The 23,246-nt window shown below is 39.7% G+C and overlaps 1 protein-coding gene across 1 annotated transcript in view; it reads left to right on the top strand.

Annotated features, from left to right (window-relative positions):
* The window catches only part of LOC121001312 (dynein heavy chain 5, axonemal-like), a 304,445-nt gene that overhangs the window by 102,576 nt on the left and 178,623 nt on the right, over positions 1-23,246 (top strand). The window contains 11 exon segments of the mRNA XM_040432320.1: positions 414-506; positions 7,264-7,461; positions 10,100-10,180; positions 10,273-10,677; positions 10,770-10,888; positions 11,170-11,306; positions 12,035-12,197; positions 15,233-15,344; positions 20,778-20,795; positions 20,797-20,886; positions 20,888-20,908. Coding sequence (XP_040288254.1) covers positions 414-506; positions 7,264-7,461; positions 10,100-10,180; positions 10,273-10,677; positions 10,770-10,888; positions 11,170-11,306; positions 12,035-12,197; positions 15,233-15,344; positions 20,778-20,795; positions 20,797-20,886; positions 20,888-20,908 — 1,437 coding nt within the window.

Genomic DNA, 23,246 nt, shown 5'->3' with positions numbered 1-23,246 from the left:
GTTGTGTACCCTACTCCGGGGTCTTCTGGGACTGTATCAAACCCCTTTCAAGCTCTTCAACACCAAGACAGCATTCCTTATGTGAAAGTGACAGCAGCATGTAGCCCTATGAGTAAACAGATGGTATCAGTTGGTAACAAACAGCCTGTTTAAAAACACACTGCACTATTTTTTTCTATTAAAAAATTGTCTAAAAAGCATCCCTTTTTGGTGGCAGATGCCTTCTTCACTTTCTGTTGATTTGTAAAATGGTGGCCGCCTTTTTGGAGCAGTTTATCTGAGAAGACTCACAAAAGTTTAGGATTCTCCGAAAAGTACAATCTTTTGGGAAATTGTTAACAAATTAGATTTGTGTAGAATTGATTCACTCATCTCTAGTTTTATCATTACAATACTATTCCATTCTGTTTCAGAGTGCTGTGAACAAAGCCATAAATATCATATTGTCAGCAGCCAAGGACATTCCTCTGTGGAATTTTGCGCATCTACATCACAAACAGCAACAGGTAATGTACTTTATCTTTGAGCTATTGTAAGTGTATATTTTATTGTCATGATTAGGATGTTCTTTTACTGTGGAGAGGTTAGATTAAATAGAAGTGGTGACAAACATGAGAACTTCCAAGAAATTTTTCAACAAATTACTTATCAGTCCTTGAAGTTTTCTTCTTTAAATCTACGTAAATGTCTTTACTTAATGGAACAGATTTACTAATCCTGTGTAAAATGTAGATGGCTGAAACTTATCACAGTGACTCAGGCTGGCTCATAAATTTGGTGCGTGGGTAGACTCTTCTTTCTAACTTTATATCTCCTATTGGTGGCTTTACTTTGCAGCAAGATGTGGTGGCTATATATTTTTTTTATAATTACAATTTTAGCGCACACTGGTTCACACCCTTTTTTAAATAATCCACACCTTTTCCAGTTAAGCCACTCACTAACGCAGTGGATTATTATTTTTGCCACATTTGCTTCAAAAATATGTCTTAAACTTGATGCAATGTTATGCACCAGAAATGCCCCAGATTTTGGCATATTTTATGCCACATTCTAGACACAATCACATTAGTAAATGTGGATCAGGGTTTTATGAAATACATCTCATTTCTGAATGGTCTTTATCAGACATCAATCTAACCTTTTAGGGTACAGCCACATGTGGTTTAAACACTGCCGATTTTCAGGAGCAGAATTTTGTGTGTAAAATACACAGCATTTACAGTGGCAGTGAAGTGGATGAGAGTTTCTGAATCTAACTTGTCACATGGTGTGGATTTTAAATCTGCAGCATGTTAATTTATGTTGTTGATATCTGTTGTGGATCTTGCCCTTTGCAGTGCTGCAGCATATCTGTCATACGCTTTTAAAGAAAAACTACGCCAATTGGTACAGATATCGCTGCTCAGGATATGGTTAGATCTGTGGTGGACTTTCCATCACAGGAGGCTGTATACTTACAGTATGAATCTTTGACTATGTAGATTATTATGTAGTATGCAAGAAATTGATCCATGTGACAACGTACCTTTAGCCAGAGTGGAGATCAAACAGAAAGAGCGACCACCACTTTGGTCGAGTTGACATAATCATGTAATACTTGATAGGCCATTATTTTGAAAGGCTACCATGTTGTACTACAACCCCAAGTCCTAAAAAGTTGGGAGGCTGAGTAAAATGTAAATGAAAACAGAGTGCAATGATTTGCAAATCTCTTAGACTCTATTTTATTCACAATAGAACATAGAACACATAACAGATGTTGAAAGTGAGATATTTTACCATTTCATGAAAATAATTAACTTAATTTAGAACTTGATCGTGGCAAAGCATCTCAAAGAAGTTCCGACAGGGGCAAAAGGCTGGAAAAGTAAGTGGTAATAATAAAAAACATCTGGAGGAGCAATTTGCTACTAAGTCACATGACTGGGTATAAAAAAGAACATATGTTAGAGAGGCAGAGTCTGTCAGAAGCAAAGGTGGGCAGAGGTTCACAAAACTGCAAAAAAAAAATGGTATCTACAAATTGTTGATTTACATATCAGAAAAATGTTCCTCAATGTAAAATTGCAAAGACTTTGAATATCCCACCATCTACAGCATAGGATATCATCCAAAAAAATTGAGAATCTGGAGAAATCCATACGTGCAATGGACAAGTCCGTCGGTATTGGATACTCATGATCTACAGGCCCTCAGGTGACACTGCATTAAAATAGCATGATTCTGTACTGGAAATCACTGCATGGGCTCACTTCTAGAAATCATTGTCTGTAAACACAGTTCACTGTGCAATCAAAAAATGCAAGTTAAAGGGAACCTGTCACCAGTTTTATGGTGTCCTAACTAAGGTCAACATAGATAAGTGACTGATTCTCTTAGCAAAATGCTGGGTCACTTTCTTTAATTGACCCAGTCAATCTGCCAGCGTCTTGTATTGAAAAGCTCCAGATGATAATGACGAGTCATGAATATTCATGAGCTCCTGACTCTCCCCGCCCACCTGCTGCTGAATGACAGTTATTTTCCATATGAATCAGCAGCAGGTGGGCAGGTGAGTGGCTATAGCTCTGAATTAAATATACGCTGGACTCACTGACATCACGCTGGACTCAAATCAGCTCATTGGCATGCGGCATCTTTGTGTGTATATTATGAGGTAACCATCTGTCACACCAGTAAGTGAATACATCTAAGGCACTTTTTAGTAGTTAATGATTGTATATAATTAGTTAGATTATAATCAAATATCCACATGACAGGTTCCCTTTAAAGCTGTATTGTGCAAAGAAGAAACCATATGTAAACACGATCCACAAACTGCACTGTCTTTCCTGGGCTCAAATGGACTGAGGCAAAATGTAAAACTGTTTTGTGGTCAGATGAATCAAAATGTAAAATTCTTTTTTGGAAACCACGGACACTGTGTTCTGTGGACTCAAGCGGAGAGGGACCATCCAGATTGTTATCTGCGCACAGTTAAAAAGTCTGCATTTCTGATGGTATGGGCTTGCATTAGTTCCTATGGCATCGACAGCTTACACATCTGGAAAGGTACTATTGATGTTGAACGGTATATAGGGGTTGTACAACAACATATGCTCCCATCCTAACATTTTTTTTTTAATGGAACATCTTGAATATTTTAACAAGACAGTGCTAAAGCTGCATCTATCACAACAGCAGGACTTCATAGTCCAGATTCACGAGTAGAAAACAAAAAAATGTCATCAAACAAGACCTAAGACAGTTGAAGAGCTATAATCGTATATCAGACAAGAAGATATAGTCCAGAATCATGGTGACAGATTCCCTTTAATGTTTCCATCACAGCTTCTTCTGAGGGTCTCAGCCACCAGACCTATAGCGGTAAGCTGATCGCCGAGGCACCTTCCCTTTGGAAAGGCATTGCCCCAACTTTAAATACTAGTTTCATATGTAAATTCTGAACTGCCACAAAATGTACTGTCGGGAAAGTTATTTTGTGCTTGGCTGTTAAATTGGTGTATGGAAAATGCAGTCGGAATATTTTGCAGGGCTCCAGACGGTTATGGAGCCATTCATATTGTGGGAAATATCTATTTGTGTATACACCTTTTTCTGTGAGTGTTGTCACAGCCAAAAATATCAGTGCTCAGTAGATCAATGGAGAACCCTTACGTCGTTGACCTATGTGTTTTGGAGATAAGCTACTCGTGTAACTGATAGTTTACCTCTCTGGAAAGCATTACATTTTTACTCATACACTTCTGTATTGTACTTCTGTATTTGTAGATGTTTTGCTCAAATGAATCTCTCATTTAAAGTAGAGTTTTTCATTTACCAAATTAGACTTTTAATATATAATTCACAATCATGCAGGAATGATGAGGGACCTGGTTTGGTCTTTTGAATCCCTCCATTATTTGGCGGAGCCTTTTCTGTTCCATTTGTTGGGATTTGTCCTGTCATGATTGCTATGAAAGTAGGTGACATTTTTTTCTTCAAAAGACCTACTGCAGTTTTCCATTCTCATTACATCATGCTACAGAGGATTCTGAGTGGAAATATAAATTATATTATAATTGCAAAGTAAGAAGAATGCTAAATATATAAAGGCAGACCTTAAATGACTATTCCATTAAGTCTACTTTATAAGAATTAATCTAAAATAATATTCATAAGAATTATTCCACATGGTGATGGCTTTGCATAATCTATGGCAATTATTTCATTTTCTGTGTGGAAAGGAATTTATTCAGGCTGTAATTTTGCATTTTTCAATTAGTAACTTTGTTCAGCAAACTGTGTACCTTCCAATTAAAGAGGTATTCCGGTTTTAATGATTACATTTATTTGTTTAGAGAATAGGCAGTAACAATTTTCTAATATGTATTTAAAATGTTGCTCTTTTTCACACAATAGCCTCTCTCTAAAGAAAAAAAATGGTACATCTCATTTTAGTCCTGTAAAATGCATCTGTATGAGATCTGAATAGGACTAAAGATGGCGTAATGCATGTGACCCTCAATCCTGTCATGTGACCACTGGCATTCACGTAACTGTTCAGATATCTAAGGCCCCTTTCACACGGGCGAGTATTCCGCGCAGATGCGATGCATGAGTTGAACGCATTGCACCCGTACTGAATCCCGACCCATTCATTTCTATGGGGCTGTTCACATGAGCGTGATTTTCACGCATCACGTGTGCGTTGCGTGAAAATTGCAGCATGCTCTATTTTGTGCATTTTTCACGTAACACAGGCGCCATAGAAATGAATGGGGTTGCGTGAAAATCGCAAGCAAGTGCGGATGCGGTGCGATTTTCACGCACGGTTGCTAGGAGATGATCGGGATGGAGACCCGATCATTATTATTTTCCCTTATAACATGGTTATAAGGGAAAATAATAGCATTCTGAATTCAGAATGCATAGTAAAATAGTGCTGGAGGGGTTAATAAATAAATAAAAATTATTTAACTCACCTTAGTCCACTTGCTCGCGCAGCCCGGCATCTCTTCTGTCTCCTTCTTTGCTGTGTGGAGGAAAAGGACCTGTGGTGACGTCACTCCGGTCATCACATGATCCATCACATGATCTTTTACCATGGTGATGGACCATGTGATGACCGGAGTGATGTTACCACAGGTCCTGTTCCTCCACACAGCAAAGAAGGAGACAGAAGAGATGCCGAGCTGCGCGAGCAAGTGGATTAAGGTGAGTTAAATAATATATATATTTTTTTAACCCCTCCAGCACTATTTTACTATGCATTCTGTATTCAGAATGCTATTATTTTCACTTATAACCATGTTATAAGGGAAAATAATACAATCTACAGAACACCGATCCCAAGCCCGAACTTCTGTGAAGAAGTTCGGGTTTGGGTATCAAACATGCGCGATTTTTCTCACACGCGTGCAAAACGCATGTTCCCACAACGTTCCCCGCACCTTTTCCCGCAACGCCCGTCTGAAAGAGGCCTAACAGTTAAATAGCAACTTAATGAGATGCAGAACATATGAATACAGTATATACTGCATTACTGCAGCATCATTTCATGTCTGTCTGTGTAGAAACACATCTGACATTGTTCTCCCTGTCTTCCCTGTATGTGTTCTGTTGCTAATTTATTTGATAGTTAACTTTATTAACAACATGACAACATCAGTTAGAGGCAGGCAGCCATTTTACAAATCACCTAGAAACAGGCACCCATGTAAACAGAAACATAGTGAGGTAGTTGTTGTAATAGCCAATGCACAAGGATTTCCACATAAACGTTTATATACTGTAGTTATTACATGGAAATGTCCTTTGTGCTGACCCAGCACATATATGTCATGTAACACTGTTGCTTACTAAATGTCAGTGGGGTGTCACATGACTGATGCCATGTTTCAGTTAGGCCATGGATGCATTGCAAATGACTGTCTGATTCATGGGATAAACCCTTCTACTCTACAGATAGGGGTCAACTACCAGATATAAAAAAAAGTGTTTAAGGAAAATGTTACTTGTATATTTGAAAATGGTATAATTTCCTATTATATATAAAAAAATAAAAAAATGAATAAACGGGTTGTCCGGTCTCCGATATTGATGACCTATTCTCAGGATGCCATTGGCATTGCAGCGGAGAGCAGATGTACTTACAGCTCCTCTGTTTCATTCCCTTGAATGGGAAGGAGCAGTTGTTGTTACACTCTGTTCCATTCAAGGGAATGGGATGTTGGAGATTTAATTACATGACATTGCAGCGGCGAGCAGGAAAACACAAAAGGGGTTGGTCAGCACATCCCATCCAAATGCGCAGGTGCACGCTGCTATGACTGGAAACATAAAACAACACAACATATAATAAAACAGATCTCTGCGAACCAAATAAAGTACAAAAACATATTGTAATCCTAATGCTATGCTAATAAATTAGAGATGCTTGGCAAATACATTTTGTACAAAATTATTTGAGCCCGTCTGCCGCACATCAAGGCGATCTCTGTAAGACGGGAACCTAACACTATGTTCTACCTGTTAAGTGCCATGACAGCGACCATGAAATTCAGGGGGTGTAGGTTCCACATGCATGCTAGGTCCCCTTAGATTTTTATCATTTTTGGCGCCAAAATGGCCTCCATTGAATACAGGGGATGCAAGTACCAACATGCATGCCGAGTCCACTACCCACTCCATACCTCTCCTGGTGTCAGGGGCTTCCAGTGAGTGGGGAGGAGCAGACTAAGCTTTATACTCATGCTAATTAAAATCAGCCTATGAGGCAGACAGGCTGGTCAGGAGTGCACGACCGACTGGAGTCAGCCACACCTCCAGTGCAAAATACAAGGAAGCACAAAAGGGGTTGGTCAGTGGCGAGCAGGTAAACAGTGCATTCTTTTCAAACAGCTGATCGGGGGGTGTCGGGAGTTGGCCCCCTTCTATCTGTTCTATCTGATATTGGTGACCTATCTTGAGGATAGGGCATCAATATAGGAAACTGGATAACCTCTTTAAGTTCCGATTTATTTCCTATCCTGTGAATAGTTATTCAAAGGGCATTCACATAGCATTAAGCATGTATGCTTGTTTTCCTATGATAAGCTGCAGTTTATATGAAGATAATAATAAGTTCTGATTAAGGAATTTAGAGCAGAAAAATAAAAAAAGAGAGATTTTTGTGTTATACTGGAAATGTTACGTGATCTAATATATCTATTAGTGTGCAGACCTCATAGACTTGTGCCGATTCACTGTTTTACTTCTCTGTTTTCAATCTTGTTACAGTTGGAGCAAAATGCTGCCCGAGATCTCGGTGATGAACTTACCAAGATGGTGGTGCTGAAACCTTTGGATAAGCAAATTGCTGAACACAAAGATGTGAGCAAAGTTGTATCCAACCTCAGTTCTATTGTCCTGTTACTTAAGACGGATGCAACTGATGTTCTGAACAGTTTTACCACATTTTCTGGGATATGGAATCAGGTAAGCTAACTCTAGATGAGAGATGCATACATAGTTTGTATATATTACACAATACAATAATAATCTGATATAAATTTGCAACCTTATTACTATTACTATTTATGCTTCAAGCTATAGATATGTTGCAAACCCATTATATGTGGTTTCATATGGTGCCTACAGGCCTGTAAGAACTCTAGGGACAACGAATCTAATTTATCAAGATCGACGTATGTTATGTTGGTTTCAATTGGCTCTGTACTGCCGGAGCAGGCATTTCATTTATGACAAGGCGCAGGCCTCATCATGAATTAAATACATTCACCAGCAGTTCGCGTGTCATGTGACTGAAATCTACTCCAGCTCATAGATTGTATATATTTCAGTCATCATTTAGCCAGTTTGTGCCATTAATGATGATAATTGTGCCAGGGCAGATGTCCCCACCCAACCCACCCACACCGGATTTTGCAACTTTTTAACTCCAAATCTATGGCTTTGGGAGGTGATAAATCTCTCCTTTTGTGTGCTGCTGTACAGGCCTTGAGCATTAGTTCCTCTAGGTCTTCATATGGATAGTTATTCTTCTGAATGTTTTGTCTTCACTTGAATGGAGCTGAGCTGCTCCTAGGCCACGTGACAGATAAACGTGATGTCACTGACCTAGGAAAAGTTGTGAGAAGACCGCAGCACTCACAGGAGCGCCGCTGCCTTCTCAAACAGCTGATCAGCAGCAATCCCCAGTGTCGAACCCCACGATCAGATATTGAGGAACTATCCTGAGGATAGGCCATTAGTATTAAAATTTCAGGGGTTAATTTCATTAACCCCTTTAAAGATAAAACAAAGTAAAAAATGTTTTCAAAATACAATCAAAAAAAGACTTAAAAATGCAATAAAAAATTCAAATAGCTCCTTTTACTTATAAAAATATTTATAATTCGTATTACCACATCCAAAGCTCCCCTAACTATTAAATATAAAAAGCCAATCTCTGGGGGGAAAAAAAACGAATTGCAATTTTTTCAGTTGCTTCACCTACCCCTAAAAATGTTTATAAAAAGTGATAAAAATTTATATATGCCCCAAGATGGTATTAATAAACACTAAGGCCTCTTTCACACGGGCGTTGCAGGTGTGTTGCGGGAACATGCGCCATTTTTCCCCGCAAGTGCAAAGCGTTTTAATGCGTTTTGCACGCGCGTGAGAAAAATCGGCATGTTTGGTACCCAGACCCGAACCAGGACTTCTTCACAGAAGTTCGGGTTTGGGTTCAGTATTCTGTAAATTTTATTATTTTCCCTTATAACATGGTTATAAGGGAAAATAATAGCATTCTTTAATACAGAACGCTTAGTAAAAGGTCAATTGAGGGTTAAAAAAGAAAAACAAATTACTCGCCTCCTCCAATTGATCGCGTAGCTGCCGGTCTCCTGTTCTCTCTTCAGGACCTGTCAAAGGACCTGTGGTGACGTCACTGTGCTCATCACATGGTCCATCACCATAGTGATGGATCATGTGATGTATCATGTGATGAGCACAGTGATGTCACCACAGGTTGTTTGACAGGTCCTGAAGAAAGAACAGGAGACCAGAAGCTACGCAATCAATTGGAGGAGGGTGAGTTAATTTTTATTTTATTTTTTTAACCCTCAATTGACCTTCTACTAACCATGTTATAAGGGAAATATTATAGTGAATAGACTTTCATCCTAGCAACCATGCGTGAAAATCGCACCGCATCCGCACTTGCTTGCGTTCACCTCACGCATTGCACCCGAGCGGAAAACTCGCCCATGTGAAAGGGGCCTAAAGGTCACATTGCTAAAAAAGAGCCATTATATAGCTCCATAGAAAAAAATATTAATAGGTTATTTAGGTTAATATGTCAATGCAAATAATGGTTCTTTAAAGATGTAATTTTCTTTAAGCATATTGAAATATAGCAAAAATGATATAAATGTGATATCAGTGTGGTCGCACTGACCCGCAGAATACGGGTAAACAATGGCGGAATTGCATTTCTTTTTTCAGTTTCACCCCAATAAGAAACTTTTTTCACATTTTCCAATGCCTGTTATTGGAAATATAAATGGTGTTATTAGAAAGTACCTGTCCTGCAAAATACTAAGCAACTAAATGATCAGAAAAAGTAAAACAGGTATGGCTCTTGGAAGGTAGGGATAAAATGACCAAAATGGCCTTTTGAATGCTTTTCAATATGAGTAGAAAGTGAGATGACAAAAGTTTGGCCTTTGAGAGGATCTGAAGGGCCCACACTAGTTTGTTGGTGCTGCACAGTACCTTCTATGTATGCATTTCATTGTAATGTACCATACAGTGCTGAAATAATATAATCATACTCTGGTTAAGTAACACTCTTAACTTAATAAACTAGTGTTCTGTGCAGCTGCCTGTCCATGGGTTTGTGCATCAAGGGTATTAACGGCTCCAGGTGCCCAGGCCTTTAGGGCCTACAGCAACCATTTCAGTAGCGGAAGATGATGCACACTGTTATGGCTGTCTTTGAGGACATATGTCTCCATTAAAAAAACTTTTGTGGTGCAGAATTATGATACAGCTTTATGATCACTGATCACCTAGTACCAGTGCTGTAATTCTATCAGTATTTCATGTCAGTTACTTTTGCATTTCATAGGATGTTGATGAAAAGGTGAAAGAATTCCTGGATACCAACCCTGTAATGTCTGAATTTCGAACTCAGCTGAATTACTATTCCGTAAGCAAAATATTAGCTTGTCATAAGTCCCAATATCATGAGCTCAATTGAATACATATTTATGCTGCCTCATATCCATATTTTCCTTACAGCAACTGGAAACCCAGATTGATGAACTTCCAGGCCATTGCATTGTAGGATCTGTGGACTTTTCCACTGATTGTCTGAAAATGGCGTTAGTTCAAGAGTGCCGCAGGTGGAAGAGAGCAATTGGCTCAGCTTTGAATAAGAAGGCTGCTATGGACATGGATGAAATCTACTCATTTATTGATAATCTCAATAAGAGATTGAACAGACCAATTAATGACCTTGATGATGTTCGTGGCGCAATGGATGCCTTGAAGGAAATCAGGGAGTCGGAAATTAAAATTGACATGATGATTGGACCAATTGAGGAGTCCCATAGTCTTCTGGTGAAATATGATCTTCTGTTCCAAGATGGCAATGCTGAGCGAGTAGATGGCTTAGCATATGCTTGGAAGAACTTGAATACACAGGTAGATTTACCATCTTTGCTTTATGCATTATAAATATAAAGCCAATATTCCTTCTACAGGTCTTATTAATTCTTTATTGGGCTTTTTGTCAGGTTTTGCAAACCCAGAATTTACTTATTAAAGTGCAACCAGAGATGAAAACAGATTTACTGGACGGTGTCAAGAAATTCCAGGTTGATTCCGCAAAATTCTATAAAGACTATGATTTTACGTAAGTAAATATGTAGTTCATTGCCTCTTGGTTTCATGGGCATTATTGAGAAGCTGGTGGCCTGCTTTACAGCATATTTTTTCATTACTTGTGGCATCAGACTATTTGCTAGTTCTTGATTTATACAACTTGCTGTCTTTAAATTCTCTCAGATCCGAGGAACTATGGAACTATTATATTGCTTTGACAGAAATGGCTGTTCATACCGTATGAGATGTTTTTAATCCATAACGCATAGAGTATTTTATTATTGTACTTTCTTGTAATTCTTTTATTCATAGTGGTCCTGGAGTAGAAGGGATACCTCCCAGGGAAGCTAGTGACAGATTGCAAGTGTTTCAGGCTAAATTTGATGAATTATGGAGGAAATATATTACTTTCTCTGGAGGAGAAGAGCTCTTTGGTCTCCAAATAACAGGTGAACAGCACAATTATAATAACATAATGTTCAGATTTTACAGAACTCCAACTCCTGAAGCTACTTGTATGAGAAAACTGCTAAAATATTCCTGTTTCTACAATATGTGGCAGTTTTATACGGTAGTTACGATAATATTACCAGCAGCGTAAGGCCTCATGAACACGACAATATTTGTGGTCTGTGTGCAACCCGCATTCTTTGCTGTTCAGATGCGGACCCATTCATTTGTTTGGGACCGCCAAAAATGCGGACAGCACACCGATGTCATTTATGTGCTGTCCTCATCCGTGTGTCGGTGATTCTAATTATAGAACATGTCCTGTTCTTTTCTGTTTTGCGGACAAGAATAGGTATTTTTACTATTAAGCCCTCAAAAAGTGCAGCATGCATGCATTTGGTGGATATGCTGTTGGCCATCTACAAAATACAGAAAGTCATGTGCATGAGGCCTAAATAGAATTCAGTTTAAAGTGAGTATAAAGCATAGGATGAATAGAAGTGCCAGCTATCCAATGTGTGTCATAAACTGATAAGGTATTGGCAGCTATGTGGTTGTCATTGCAGTAGTGTCATACATTACTGTGCATAGATATTAGTGAGATAATGTGCTGCTTCAGTTACCAATATTGCTTGTGTTAGAATTTGGGATCTTAAAATACTAGCTTAAGACTAAATTGTTTAACTGTTCTCAGTACCAGTTTTTTCCGTTGTTTAATATTTTTTAGAATATGCTGAGCTGCAAAGGATCAAACGTGAGCTATCTTTGCAGCAGAAACTATATGGTCTTTACAATGCAGTTATAGAAAATATTACTGGATATTATGACATATTGTGGACTGACCTGGATATTGAAAAAATCAACAGTGAGCTTCTAGACTTCCAAAATAGGTGTGTATTTCAGATTTGTGTAAAGGTCCCTTTAGACGGGATAATTCAGCAGGAACTATTCCTTCCTGGCAAGCGCCCGCTCGTCAGTGAAGGAGACTGACACATTTACATGCAGAGATTTTCTCCAAAGTTGAGGGAGGAGCGGTCACTGATGCCATCGATCATCCCCATACAGACTTGTTTGCCAGCAGCAGAGCTTGTTTACACAACACGATCTGCTGCTGGCAAACAACGATTTAGGTGCCTACACAAACGATCCAATTAGCGTTTTGTTTGTTCAATCGTCAGCTCCTATGAACACTTGTTCGCGATTATCTGGTGGATTCTCGGGCCCATGTAAAGAGCCGCTTAGCATTAGCTTTTATTGGTTTTATATCCTTTCCAAGTAATACAAGTTCCGATAATAAGGCAAGAAATGGAACTCAGATTTTTTAGGACTTCAAGACTTACCTGTTAGCATACAAAGACTGTCTTATTACAGCCTTTGCCTGCTTGTCTCATAGACAATGCAGGATGCTTTAAAGAGGACCTGTCACCACAAACTGCAATGCAATCTGAAAGCAGCATGTTATAGAGTAGGAGGAGCAGAGCAGAGTGATATATAGTTTTGTGTGAAAACATTCAGTAAAACATGTATTTTATACATTTATATATCTGCTTTTTCTACCTCCTGTAAATACCTATCGGTACAGGGAGGATGCGTTATCAGTGGTTGATAGCATTGTGTGAGATATAAATATTTAAATTCCAGGTTTTACCAAATCTTTTCCCACAAAACTATATATCAATCTGTTCTGCTCAGACTGCATTACATTTTGTGGTGACAGCCTTTATTTGAGTACAGTGCTGAACTACACTACGGCAACATACATGTGGTGTGATTAGAGTTCTGTAGGCTCCAGGACAATTTTTAGACCTGGGCACCCCTTCCATGTGAGACCCAGTAGTGTTGCTAAGGTCTATATATATATATATATATATATATATATATATATAAAAAAAGGAAAATAATGGCGGCACCGGAAGAATAACACAAGGAGGGTGCTATGTCCAGGGATGTAGCAGCTTACCCCGTAAATAGAAGATGAAAAAACGGACAGCACTCCAAGTAAAAGCTGGTGGTGTTTATTCACCCATGTGGATGGCAACGTTTCAGCTCATACAAGAGCCTTTGTCAAGCCCAAGGCTTGACAAAGGCTCTTGTATGAGCTGAAACGTTGCCATCCACATGGGTGAATAAACACCACCAGCTTTTACGTGGAGTGCTGTCCGTTTTTTCATCTTCTATATATATATATATATATATATATATATATATATATCCCCCCCCCCCAAAAAAAATAATAGTAATAAAAAACACTGGCCAAAAAATAACTCCAGACCATGAACACAAATTACCACCATCGAATGACTGAATACCACCATGCTGATACCAAATAGAAACCATTGTACTAAGACCAAAATTACTGCTATACAATAACCATATGGTGGTGGATAACAGTTGTAAAAATACAGTACAGTTATATGCAGTGAATTAAACATGACATCCTCTATGATTGGAATTGTTCACTTTCCCTTTTCATCTTTATCTGACCCAGACCACCATAAATACTTCCTCCAGCCATGAGGAAGTATGTCATGTCTGCAGAGTGTAATGTAAAGACATCTTTGACTCCCTCAGTAGTTATGTCCCTGTTTATGCCCCGATACAATAGCAATGAATCCCTTAGTCCCCTTTACAAAAATAATGTGCCCCTTAGTAAAGTAATGTCCCCATCAGTGCTCCTTGCATCTATAATGTCCCCATGGTGTCCTTTAGTATAGCAATGTTCCCTTTACTGCCCCTTAGTACAGTAATGCCACATTTATTGCCCCTTAGTACAGTAAAGTCCCCCTTAGTACTGTGATCTGCATCTTAGTACTATAATGTCCCTTTTAGGTCTCCTTGCATAAGTAATGTCCCCTTTGTGCCATTTAGCACAGTAGTGTCCCCTCTATTGCCCCTTAATAATGTAATGTTCCCCTTAGTACAGTAATGTCCCACTTTTTTCCATTTTAGTACAGTAATGTCCCCCTTAGTGCCCCTTTATACAGTAGTGTCCCTTTTGGTGCTCCTTGCATCAGTAATGTCCCCCTTATTGCTCCATAGTACAGAAATGTCCCGTTTGGTTCCCCTTAGTACAGTAATGATCCGTTTGGTTCCCCTTAGTACAGTAATGATCCGTTTGGTTCCCCTTAGTACAGTAATGTCCCTTTGGTGCCCCTTAGTATAGTAATGTCCCCTTTGGTGCCCCTTAGTACAGTAATGTCCCTTTGGTGCCCCTTATAGTACTGTAATGTCCCTTTGGTGCCCCTTAGTACAGTAATGTCCCTTTGGTGCCCCTTAGTACAGTAATGTCCCCTTTGGTGCCCCTTAGTACAGTAATGTCCATTTGATGCCCCTTAGTACAGTAATGTCCCCTTTGGTGCCCCTTAGTACAGTAATGTCCCCTTTGGTGCACCTTAGTACAGTAATGTCCCCTTTGGTGCCCCTTAGTACAGTAATGTCACCTTTGGTGCCCCTTAGTACAGTAATGTCCCCTTTGGTGCACCTTAGTACAGTCATGTCCCCTTTGGTGCCCCTTAGTACAGTATTGTCCACTTTGGTGCCCCTTAGTACAGTCTCCCTTATTGCCCCTTACAATATCATTCAGTACAGGCAAACAACTTACAGTAGGATGTCTTAGGCTTTGTTACGAAAACATCTCCAATAATGTTGAATGATGTGACATTTCCTTTGATAACATAAATTTTTTATTACTGCATCTAATTGTACAAGAACAAAGGATGTTTTCTACATAATTGTCTTCCTCAAGTGAAAAGCCTTTGTTGGGTGCACTCTTTTATTTCAGCTCTCCTAGTGTTTTGTTGATTTTAATAAGTTGGTGCTGTACAATGTGTGCCAACAACATTTAGCAACTGTTAACACTGTACTGTACATGCTGCAAAATAATGTTTGTCATGACTAATATGTTGTATTTGCCCTCTTAAATTAGAATTCGCAAGCTGCCAAAAGCATTGAAGGAATGGCAAGCATTTAATGACTTGAAGACCAGTATTGATGACTTCAGTGAGAGCTGCCCTCTTCTTGAAATGATGGCAAACAAAGTATGAAGTCGCTTCTCCTACCAAATGTTCATGTGGCTAGAGGCTTAAATAGGCGTCAGGAACTGATAGTCAGAGATGTCCATCATGTTCATTAAACTGTTCTTCTGCCAATCTGGAAATCTTATTATACATTACTAATCATTGTTTATTTCTTACCAAGATATACGTAATCTTGTAATTAAAGAAATAGTAACATGCTATTCTGCAGGTGTTTTTTTTGGCTAATTTCCCAAGTAATTGTTCTAAGGCCTATTTAACCCCTTAAGGACTCAGCCCTATTTCACCTTAAGGACTTTTTTGCAAATCTGACCAGTGTCACTTTAAGTGCTCATAACTTTAAAACGCATTGACTTATCCAGGCCGTTCTGAGATTGTTTTTTCGTCACATATTGTACTTCATGACACTGCTAAAATTGGGTCAAGAAAGTTAATTTTTTTTTGCATAAAAAAATACCTAATTTACCAAAAACTTTGAAAAATTAGCAAATTTAAAAGTTTCAGTTTCTCTACTTCTGTAATACATAGTAATACCCCCAAAAATTGTGATGACTTTACATTCCCCATATGTCTACTTCATGTTTGTAGCATTTTGGGAATGATATTTTATTTTTTGGGGATGTTTACATAGCTTAGAAGTTTAGAGCAAATCTTGAAATTTTTCAGAAATTTACAAAAACCCAATTTTTAGGGACCAACTACAGGTCTGAAGTCACTTTGCGAGGCTTACATAATAGAAACCACCCAAAAATGACCCCATTCTATAAACTACACCCCTCAAGGTATTCAAAACTGATTTTACAAACTTCGTTAACACTTTAGGTGTTGCACAAGAGTTATTGGCAAAAGGGGATGAAATTTGAGAATTTCTTTTTTTTTGCCTAATTTTCCATTTTAACCAATTTTTTTCCACTAACAAAGCAAGGGTTAACAGCCAAAAAAGACTGTATCTTTATTGCTCTGACTCTGCCGTTTACAGAAACACCCATATGTGGCCGTAAACTACTGTACGGGCACACAGTAGGGCGTAGAGGGAAAGGTGCGCCGTATGGTTTTTGGAAGCCATATTTTGCTGGACTGGTTTTTTGACACCATGTCCCATTTGAAGCCCCCCTGATGCACCCCTAGAGTAGAAACTCCATAAAAGTGACCCCATCTAAGAAACTACACCCCTCAAGGTATTCAAAACTGATTTTACAAACTTTGTTAACCCTTTAGGTGTTGCACAAGATTTAATGGAAAATAGAGATACAATTTCAAAATTTCACTTTTTTGGCAGATTTTCCATTTTAATATTTTTTTTCCAGTTACAAAGCAAGGGTTAACAGCCAAACAAAACTCATTATTTATGGCCCCAATTCTGTAGTTTACAGAAACACCCCATATGTGGTCGTAAACCGCTGTACGGGCACATGGCAGGGCGCAGAAGGAAAGGAATGTCATACGGTTTTTGGAAGGCAGATTTTGCTGGACTGGTTTTTTTGACACCATGTCCCATTTGAAGCCCCCCTGATGCACCCCTAGAGTAGAAACTCCAAAAAAGTGACCCCATTTAGAAACTACGGGATACGGGGTGGCAGTTTTGTTGGTACTAGTTTAGGGTACATATGATTTTTGGTTGCTCTATATTACACTTTTTTGTGCGGCAAGGTAACAAGAAATAGATTTTTTGGCACGTTTTTTTTTTTGTTATTTACAACATTCATCTGACAGGTTAGATCATGTGGTAATTTTATAGAGCAGGTTGTCACGGACGCGGCGATACCTAATATGTATACAATATACAATTTTTTTTATTTATGTAAGTTTTACACAATGATTTCATTTTTAAAACAAAAAAAAATGTTTAGTGTCTCCATAGTCTAAGAGCCATAGTTTTTTCAGTTTTTGGGCGATTATCTTAAGTAGGGTCTCATTTTTTGCGGTTTGACGGTTTGAGTGGCACTTTTGATCACTTGCTATTACACTTTTTGTGATGTAAGATGACAAAAAAATTGCTTTTTTTACACCGTTTTTATTTTAATTTTTTTTACGGTGGTCACCTGAGGGGTTAGGTCATGTGATATTTTTATAGAGCCGGTCGATACGGACGCGGCAATACCTAATATGTATACTTTTTATTTATTTATTTAAGTTTTACACAATGATTTCATTTTGAAACAAAAAAAAATCATGTTTTAGTGTTTCCATAGTCTAAGAGCCATAGTTTTTTCAGTTTTTGGGCGATTATCTTGGGTAGGGTATGATTTTTGCGGGATGAGATGACGGTTTGATTGGTACTATTTTGGCGTACATGCGACTTTTTTGATCACTTTTATTACCTTTTTTTTGGGAAGTAAGGTGGGCAAAATTTCAATTTCCTAATAGTTTTTATTTTTTTATTTTTATGGTGTTCACCGTGCGGGGAAAGTAACATGACCGTTTATAGATCAGGTAGTTACGGACGCGGCGATACCAAACATGTGTAGGGAATTTTATTTTTTTCATTTTTAATCAGTGATAAATGTGTTTTTTGATTTTTACTTTTTTTTCACTTTTTTTTTGACCCAGACCCACTTGGTTCTTGAAGATCCAGTGGGTCTGATGTCTGTGTAATACAGTACAGTACAATATATATTGTACTGTACTGTATATTACTTACACTTTGAACAGATCTCTGCCTTTAGCACAGATCTGTTCAGCACCATGGACAGCAGGATGCCTGAGACGGCGTCCTGTTGCCATGGGAACCTTCCCTGTCTGCTCAGTAGTTGTCAGAACTGCGCAGACGGGGAAGGGTAAGGACGGGGCTGTTGGGGGGCTGTCTGGGAGCTCTCTCCCTCTCCATCGGGGGGCTGCAAAGGCACAGCAGCCCCCCGATGGGAGAGGGAGGGAGCTCCCTCTTACTGTTAACTTTTTCCATACAGCGGTCCGTACGGACCGCTGTATGGAAAGGGTTAAACGGCTGACATCGCATCGCAGATGTCAGCCGTTTATACCAGGGTGCCAGCAATGTGCTGGCACCCTGGTATACCCACTGAACACCAACGATTATTCAAGGGGGAGGCGGGCGGGAGATCGCGATCCCGCCTGCCGCACCGCCCGCCTCCCGCACCGCCCCCCTGCCCACAACTCCCCCCCCTGCACCACCCGCCGGCAAAAAAATCATGCAGGGGTGCAGGGGGGGTGTAAAATATATATTTTAGGGACACTAAAGCTTCTGATCCCCGCGGCCAGGGCCCGCGGGATCAGAAACTGCAGAAAGCGCAGCAAACCGCAGGTCTGAATTGACCTGCGGTTTTCTGCGATCGCCGATGCGGAGGAGTCAAATGACCCCCCCCCCCCTGCATTGTTACGGGATGCCGGCTGAATGATTTCAGCCGAAATCCCGTTCCGATTAACCCCTGGGGCGCCGAATACGATTTCAAGTTATGACGTACCGGTACGTCATGGGTCCTTAAGGACTCGGGACCATGCTGTACCGATACGTCCTAAGTCCTTAAGGGGTTAAAGGACCAGACTTTAAAGAGGTTGTCCAGTTTTGGCAGCCTTTCCAGATGCCCCTCTCCCTCCCCGTTTCGCTAGACTTGTAGATCATGATATAAGAATTATACTGTAGGAATAATGTCACTCCACAAGTATCACACGAAAGGAGGAGTATATATCAAAGGACAGAGCAATATAGATAATCATGAACAAATAAAGCAAAAGAAGCACATAAAGCATACCTAGCACATCCTATGCATTCCAGGGGAATATTTAGACCAGTACTAATCTAAAGCCATTTTATGTATGAAATGGGGATGAAGTATGTGTCACATACCTGGGTCCCTCAACATGAAATGCAGTATAAACATAGTAGGATGAGTTGAGCAGATTGATATGTACTTTTATGGGAGAAGATTCAGCAAAATGCAAATCTCTGCTTTTTCTGAGCTCAATGACTGATAGTGTGTATTCATAGATAGCTGTCAGCCACTGATAAGATGTCCCACATGTCTACAGATCAGAGAGCAGAGATTTAAATGAATAAATTACAAGTTTTGCTCACTTTTCCACAAAACTATATATTGATTTGCTCAGCTCCTCCTGCTCTATAGCAGCTCCTCTTGTTGCCCGCAGATTGCACTGTATTTCATGGTGACATGTGCTCTTTAAAGAAATGCAGGGCAGTAGATTATGGTCTGAAGTAACATAGTAACATAGTTTATAAGGCTGAAAAAAGACATCTGTCCATCTAGTTCAGCCTGTTATCCTAAAGTGAAATACTTTGGAGGGAATTTAACATAGACTAGCGTCTTAGGCTACTTTCACACCTGCGTTCGGGTGTCCGCTTCGTGAGCTCCGTTTGTAGGGGCTCACAAGCGGCCCCGAACGCAACCGTCCAAGCCTTATGCATTCTCAGTGGACGCGGATCCTCTGAGATGCATCAGTCTGCCAGCGTTCAGCCTCCGCTCCGCTCAGCGAGCGGACACCTGAACGCTGCTTGCAGCGTTCGGTGGTGTCCGCCTGGCCGTGCGGAGGCAAGCGGATCCGTCCAGACTTACAATGTAAGTCAATGGGACGGATCGCTTGAAGATGACACCATATGGCTCAATCTTCAAACGGATCCGTCCCCCATTGACTTTCAATGTAAAGTCTGGACGGATCCGTTCAGGCTACTTTCACACTTAGTTTTTTTTTCAAACTATAATGCAGACGTTTGTATCCGTTCAGAACGGATCCGTCTGCATTATAGGAGCGGATCCGTCTGAGCAGACATCAGAGCGAACCCGACTCTGAACGCTAGTGTGAAAGTAGCCTTATGCAGGCTTATGATAGCCCCTGGTGTGGCCGAGGATGCGCCTAATTTAAATTTGATGCATCCTCCAGCAATTCAGAGCTGCTGTATGTTTCAGTCTTCGTTTATGCCAGAAAACTAGTGTGAAAAATGATAAATTCCCCAGCCGCTGGCCCCACCCCCCCCCCTTCTTGCCCCCTTCTCGGAAAAGTGGAGTGTATAAATGCCATTTGAGCCTTATGTTTTTGTTAATAGTTGGTTTTTTCGGGGGACCCTGACTTTGTTTTATTTTAAATGCAGTATGTTAAAGTATTTAAACATTTGGCGTTTTATTTTTTTCGGGCAATTTTGACATCTCTATAAAAAGAAATGGCAGAAAAAATGTGGTCCACACACTTGTATAGAAAAAAAACACTGCTAACATCCTGCCATAAAACATGCAGTATGAAAAAAATTAGATCAGTTTCTAGGAGTTTTATTTTGCTGAAGGAAAAGAACGCCAGAGCAATTTTGTGTTGAAGGGGCCCTAAAGTGGGGATTGATTGTGGGATGATGCCCCATAATTTATTGCATTTTTTGGTTTACCTGTATAATGCATTCATGCTGCATTATAGAGGTAGTATTATTGCGTCTTTACTGCATTTATTTTTATTTACTGCTGGTTATTCACTCTCTAGGCAATGATGAAGAGACACGTGGGACAGAATATCACAACTTACTGGCCACACTTTTGATTGTGGAGTCAGAAAGCGTTTCCTGAGAAATATAATGGAAGCATCATTGCTAAAAATACAAAGAGGATATCGAGGTTAGTGCCAAGACTAAATCGTCATCAAGAAATTCACATTCTGTTTGATTTTTCTGCTGCTAATTTTCTGACAAGTCTCCAAGACTTGGATTCTTTACTACTCCTAATGATTAACTCCTTATCGGAAGCTCAGAGGTCTGCCATAAATTACATAGTTTATAGAAAACCAACTAATTTATATGTAAGCAAGTCTGACATGTATTTCTCCAAGTCTTCCTGTGCCAGCATAGCTAGCAGAGGATGGCATCAGTGAGCAATTCATGAGGTTAATCAGAAAGCCTCATGGTAAACCCCAAAAAGATCCTATCACAGCAGATACAATTTGTTTTATCCACCACTTTATGACCAAGGAGCACAGGCTTTAGATTAGGTCCCTTTGTGGTAAAATCTGAGATTGTAGGTAATTCCTGTGAAGTATAATTGAAGGAATTTTACTGATAATTGTGCATTGATATCATAGGGTTAATGCTGAGGCTGTACTTATAATTCATTGTACAGTAAATTAGTTTTATACATCTTAAATTTCAAAGCAATACATTACATTGTATTACATTAGTAAAATTTGCATAAAAATGAAAAAAATATGGATGCAGTCCGTGTTCTTTTCTGCATTTTATTTGCGTACCCATTGTATTCATTTGGATGCGCGTTCCACATTTTGTAGAAAAACGATTATCCATGTGGACCGAGGACCTATTCAAGTCAAGGGTTTGCAAAAAATGCAAATGCAACACGGGCTGCATGTGGATACTGTGTGTGCATGGGGCCTTATCACTATAAATGCATTATTTCTGAAAGATCTACCCTCTGTGTCTTAACTTAATGCAACTTAACCCCTTAGGTTACCACCCATACACGTTTTATGGCGGTCCCTAAGGGGCCTTAGGCTGGGCCGCCAACATTATCTCACATGAGAGATGGCGCTCCTGCTCTAACAGCCCAGATCAGCAGAGCGCTGATCCAGGCTGTTTATACCCCTTACATGCTGCGGGCAATGGCGCCCGCCACATGTATGCGGTGAGCAGAGGGAGCGGACTCCGTTTTTGTCCCATCGGTAACCTGCAAATGAAGGGAGTGTGGTGTGACGATGTGTGTATAAATAGACTGGGACCTGGTATAGGCCCCAAGCCTGCTTTGAGTGTTGTTCAGCAGGCTGCACCTGCTAGTGCATTGTATTTTAGAAGCGATCAAAAGATTGCCTGTTATAGTCCCCTTGTGGGACTATTAAGCGGTTAAAAAAAGTTTACAATTTTTTATAAAATAGAAAAAAATTCCAATTAAAAAAAAGTTTTTCTTTTTTTTTTTCATTGCAAAAACACAATGAAAAAAATTGCAAAAATAAAATCTCCCCCACTTGTTTGGTATTGCCATGTCTCTAATGCCTGCACTACACAAATAGCATGGTAAATTATCCCCCATGATGAACACCGTAAAAAAATTATAATTCAGAATTGCAAATTTTTGCTTAGTCGCCATACAAAAAAACTTAATCACAAGTGATCAAAAAGTGTTATTTTCCCCAAAATAATACCGATGAAAACTACAGTTGCAAAAATAGTGAGGATCAGTGAGGGTCCAACCTCACAACTGACAGGGCTTAGGATAGTTTCACACTATCGCTAGGGTTCCGGCAGGGAACAGCCAGCCGGATATCCCTGCCTTCCAGCATTTCCGAAGCTTGAATGTCTCTGTCCGGCCCTATTAACTATGACGGAGATGGCATAAATCCAGCCACAACCTGGCAAATGCCGGAGAATTGTCCGGAAGAAAACTTCTTCACGGAATGCAGAGAGATCACACATACTGTTCCCTGCCGGATCAGCCTCCTGGATCCTTAGCACTAGTGTGAAACTAGCCTTAACTGATCTGGTGCTAACTTGTTGGTGTCAGATACCACAGTACAGTACAATGCTGTTTTAGTGGCATGAGGTGACCTACGTAATATTAGGCAGGTGGTTTTAATGTTATGACTGATCTCTGTAAATTATAAATAAATTCATTTTACATTCTCAAATTAGTGTTAGAAATAACTATTGCTGTTTTTAGCTATTCATTTGCATGCCAGGATAAGTCATGGTTTACTGAAAAGTGATTTACTGCTTCAATTATAAAACAAAGTAAATTAAAGGCTGTTTTAATCCTTAGAGGGGGTTGTCCAAGATTTTGATATGATGATACTATCCTCAGGATAGGTCATCAATATCAGATCAGCAGTGGTCCACACCTCCCGACACCCTGCCAGGTCAGATGTTTGAAGAGCCCATGATGCTCAAAGGTGTTCCGCGGCTTCTTCCTAGGCAACTGATTTAACGTGAACAGTCACATGGCCTAGGGCGCA

Source organism: Bufo bufo, chromosome 5, assembly GCF_905171765.1.
Source record: "Bufo bufo chromosome 5, aBufBuf1.1, whole genome shotgun sequence".
Lineage (NCBI taxonomy): Eukaryota > Metazoa > Chordata > Amphibia > Anura > Bufonidae > Bufo > Bufo bufo.
This window is presented reverse-complemented; position numbering and strand designations above follow the sequence as displayed.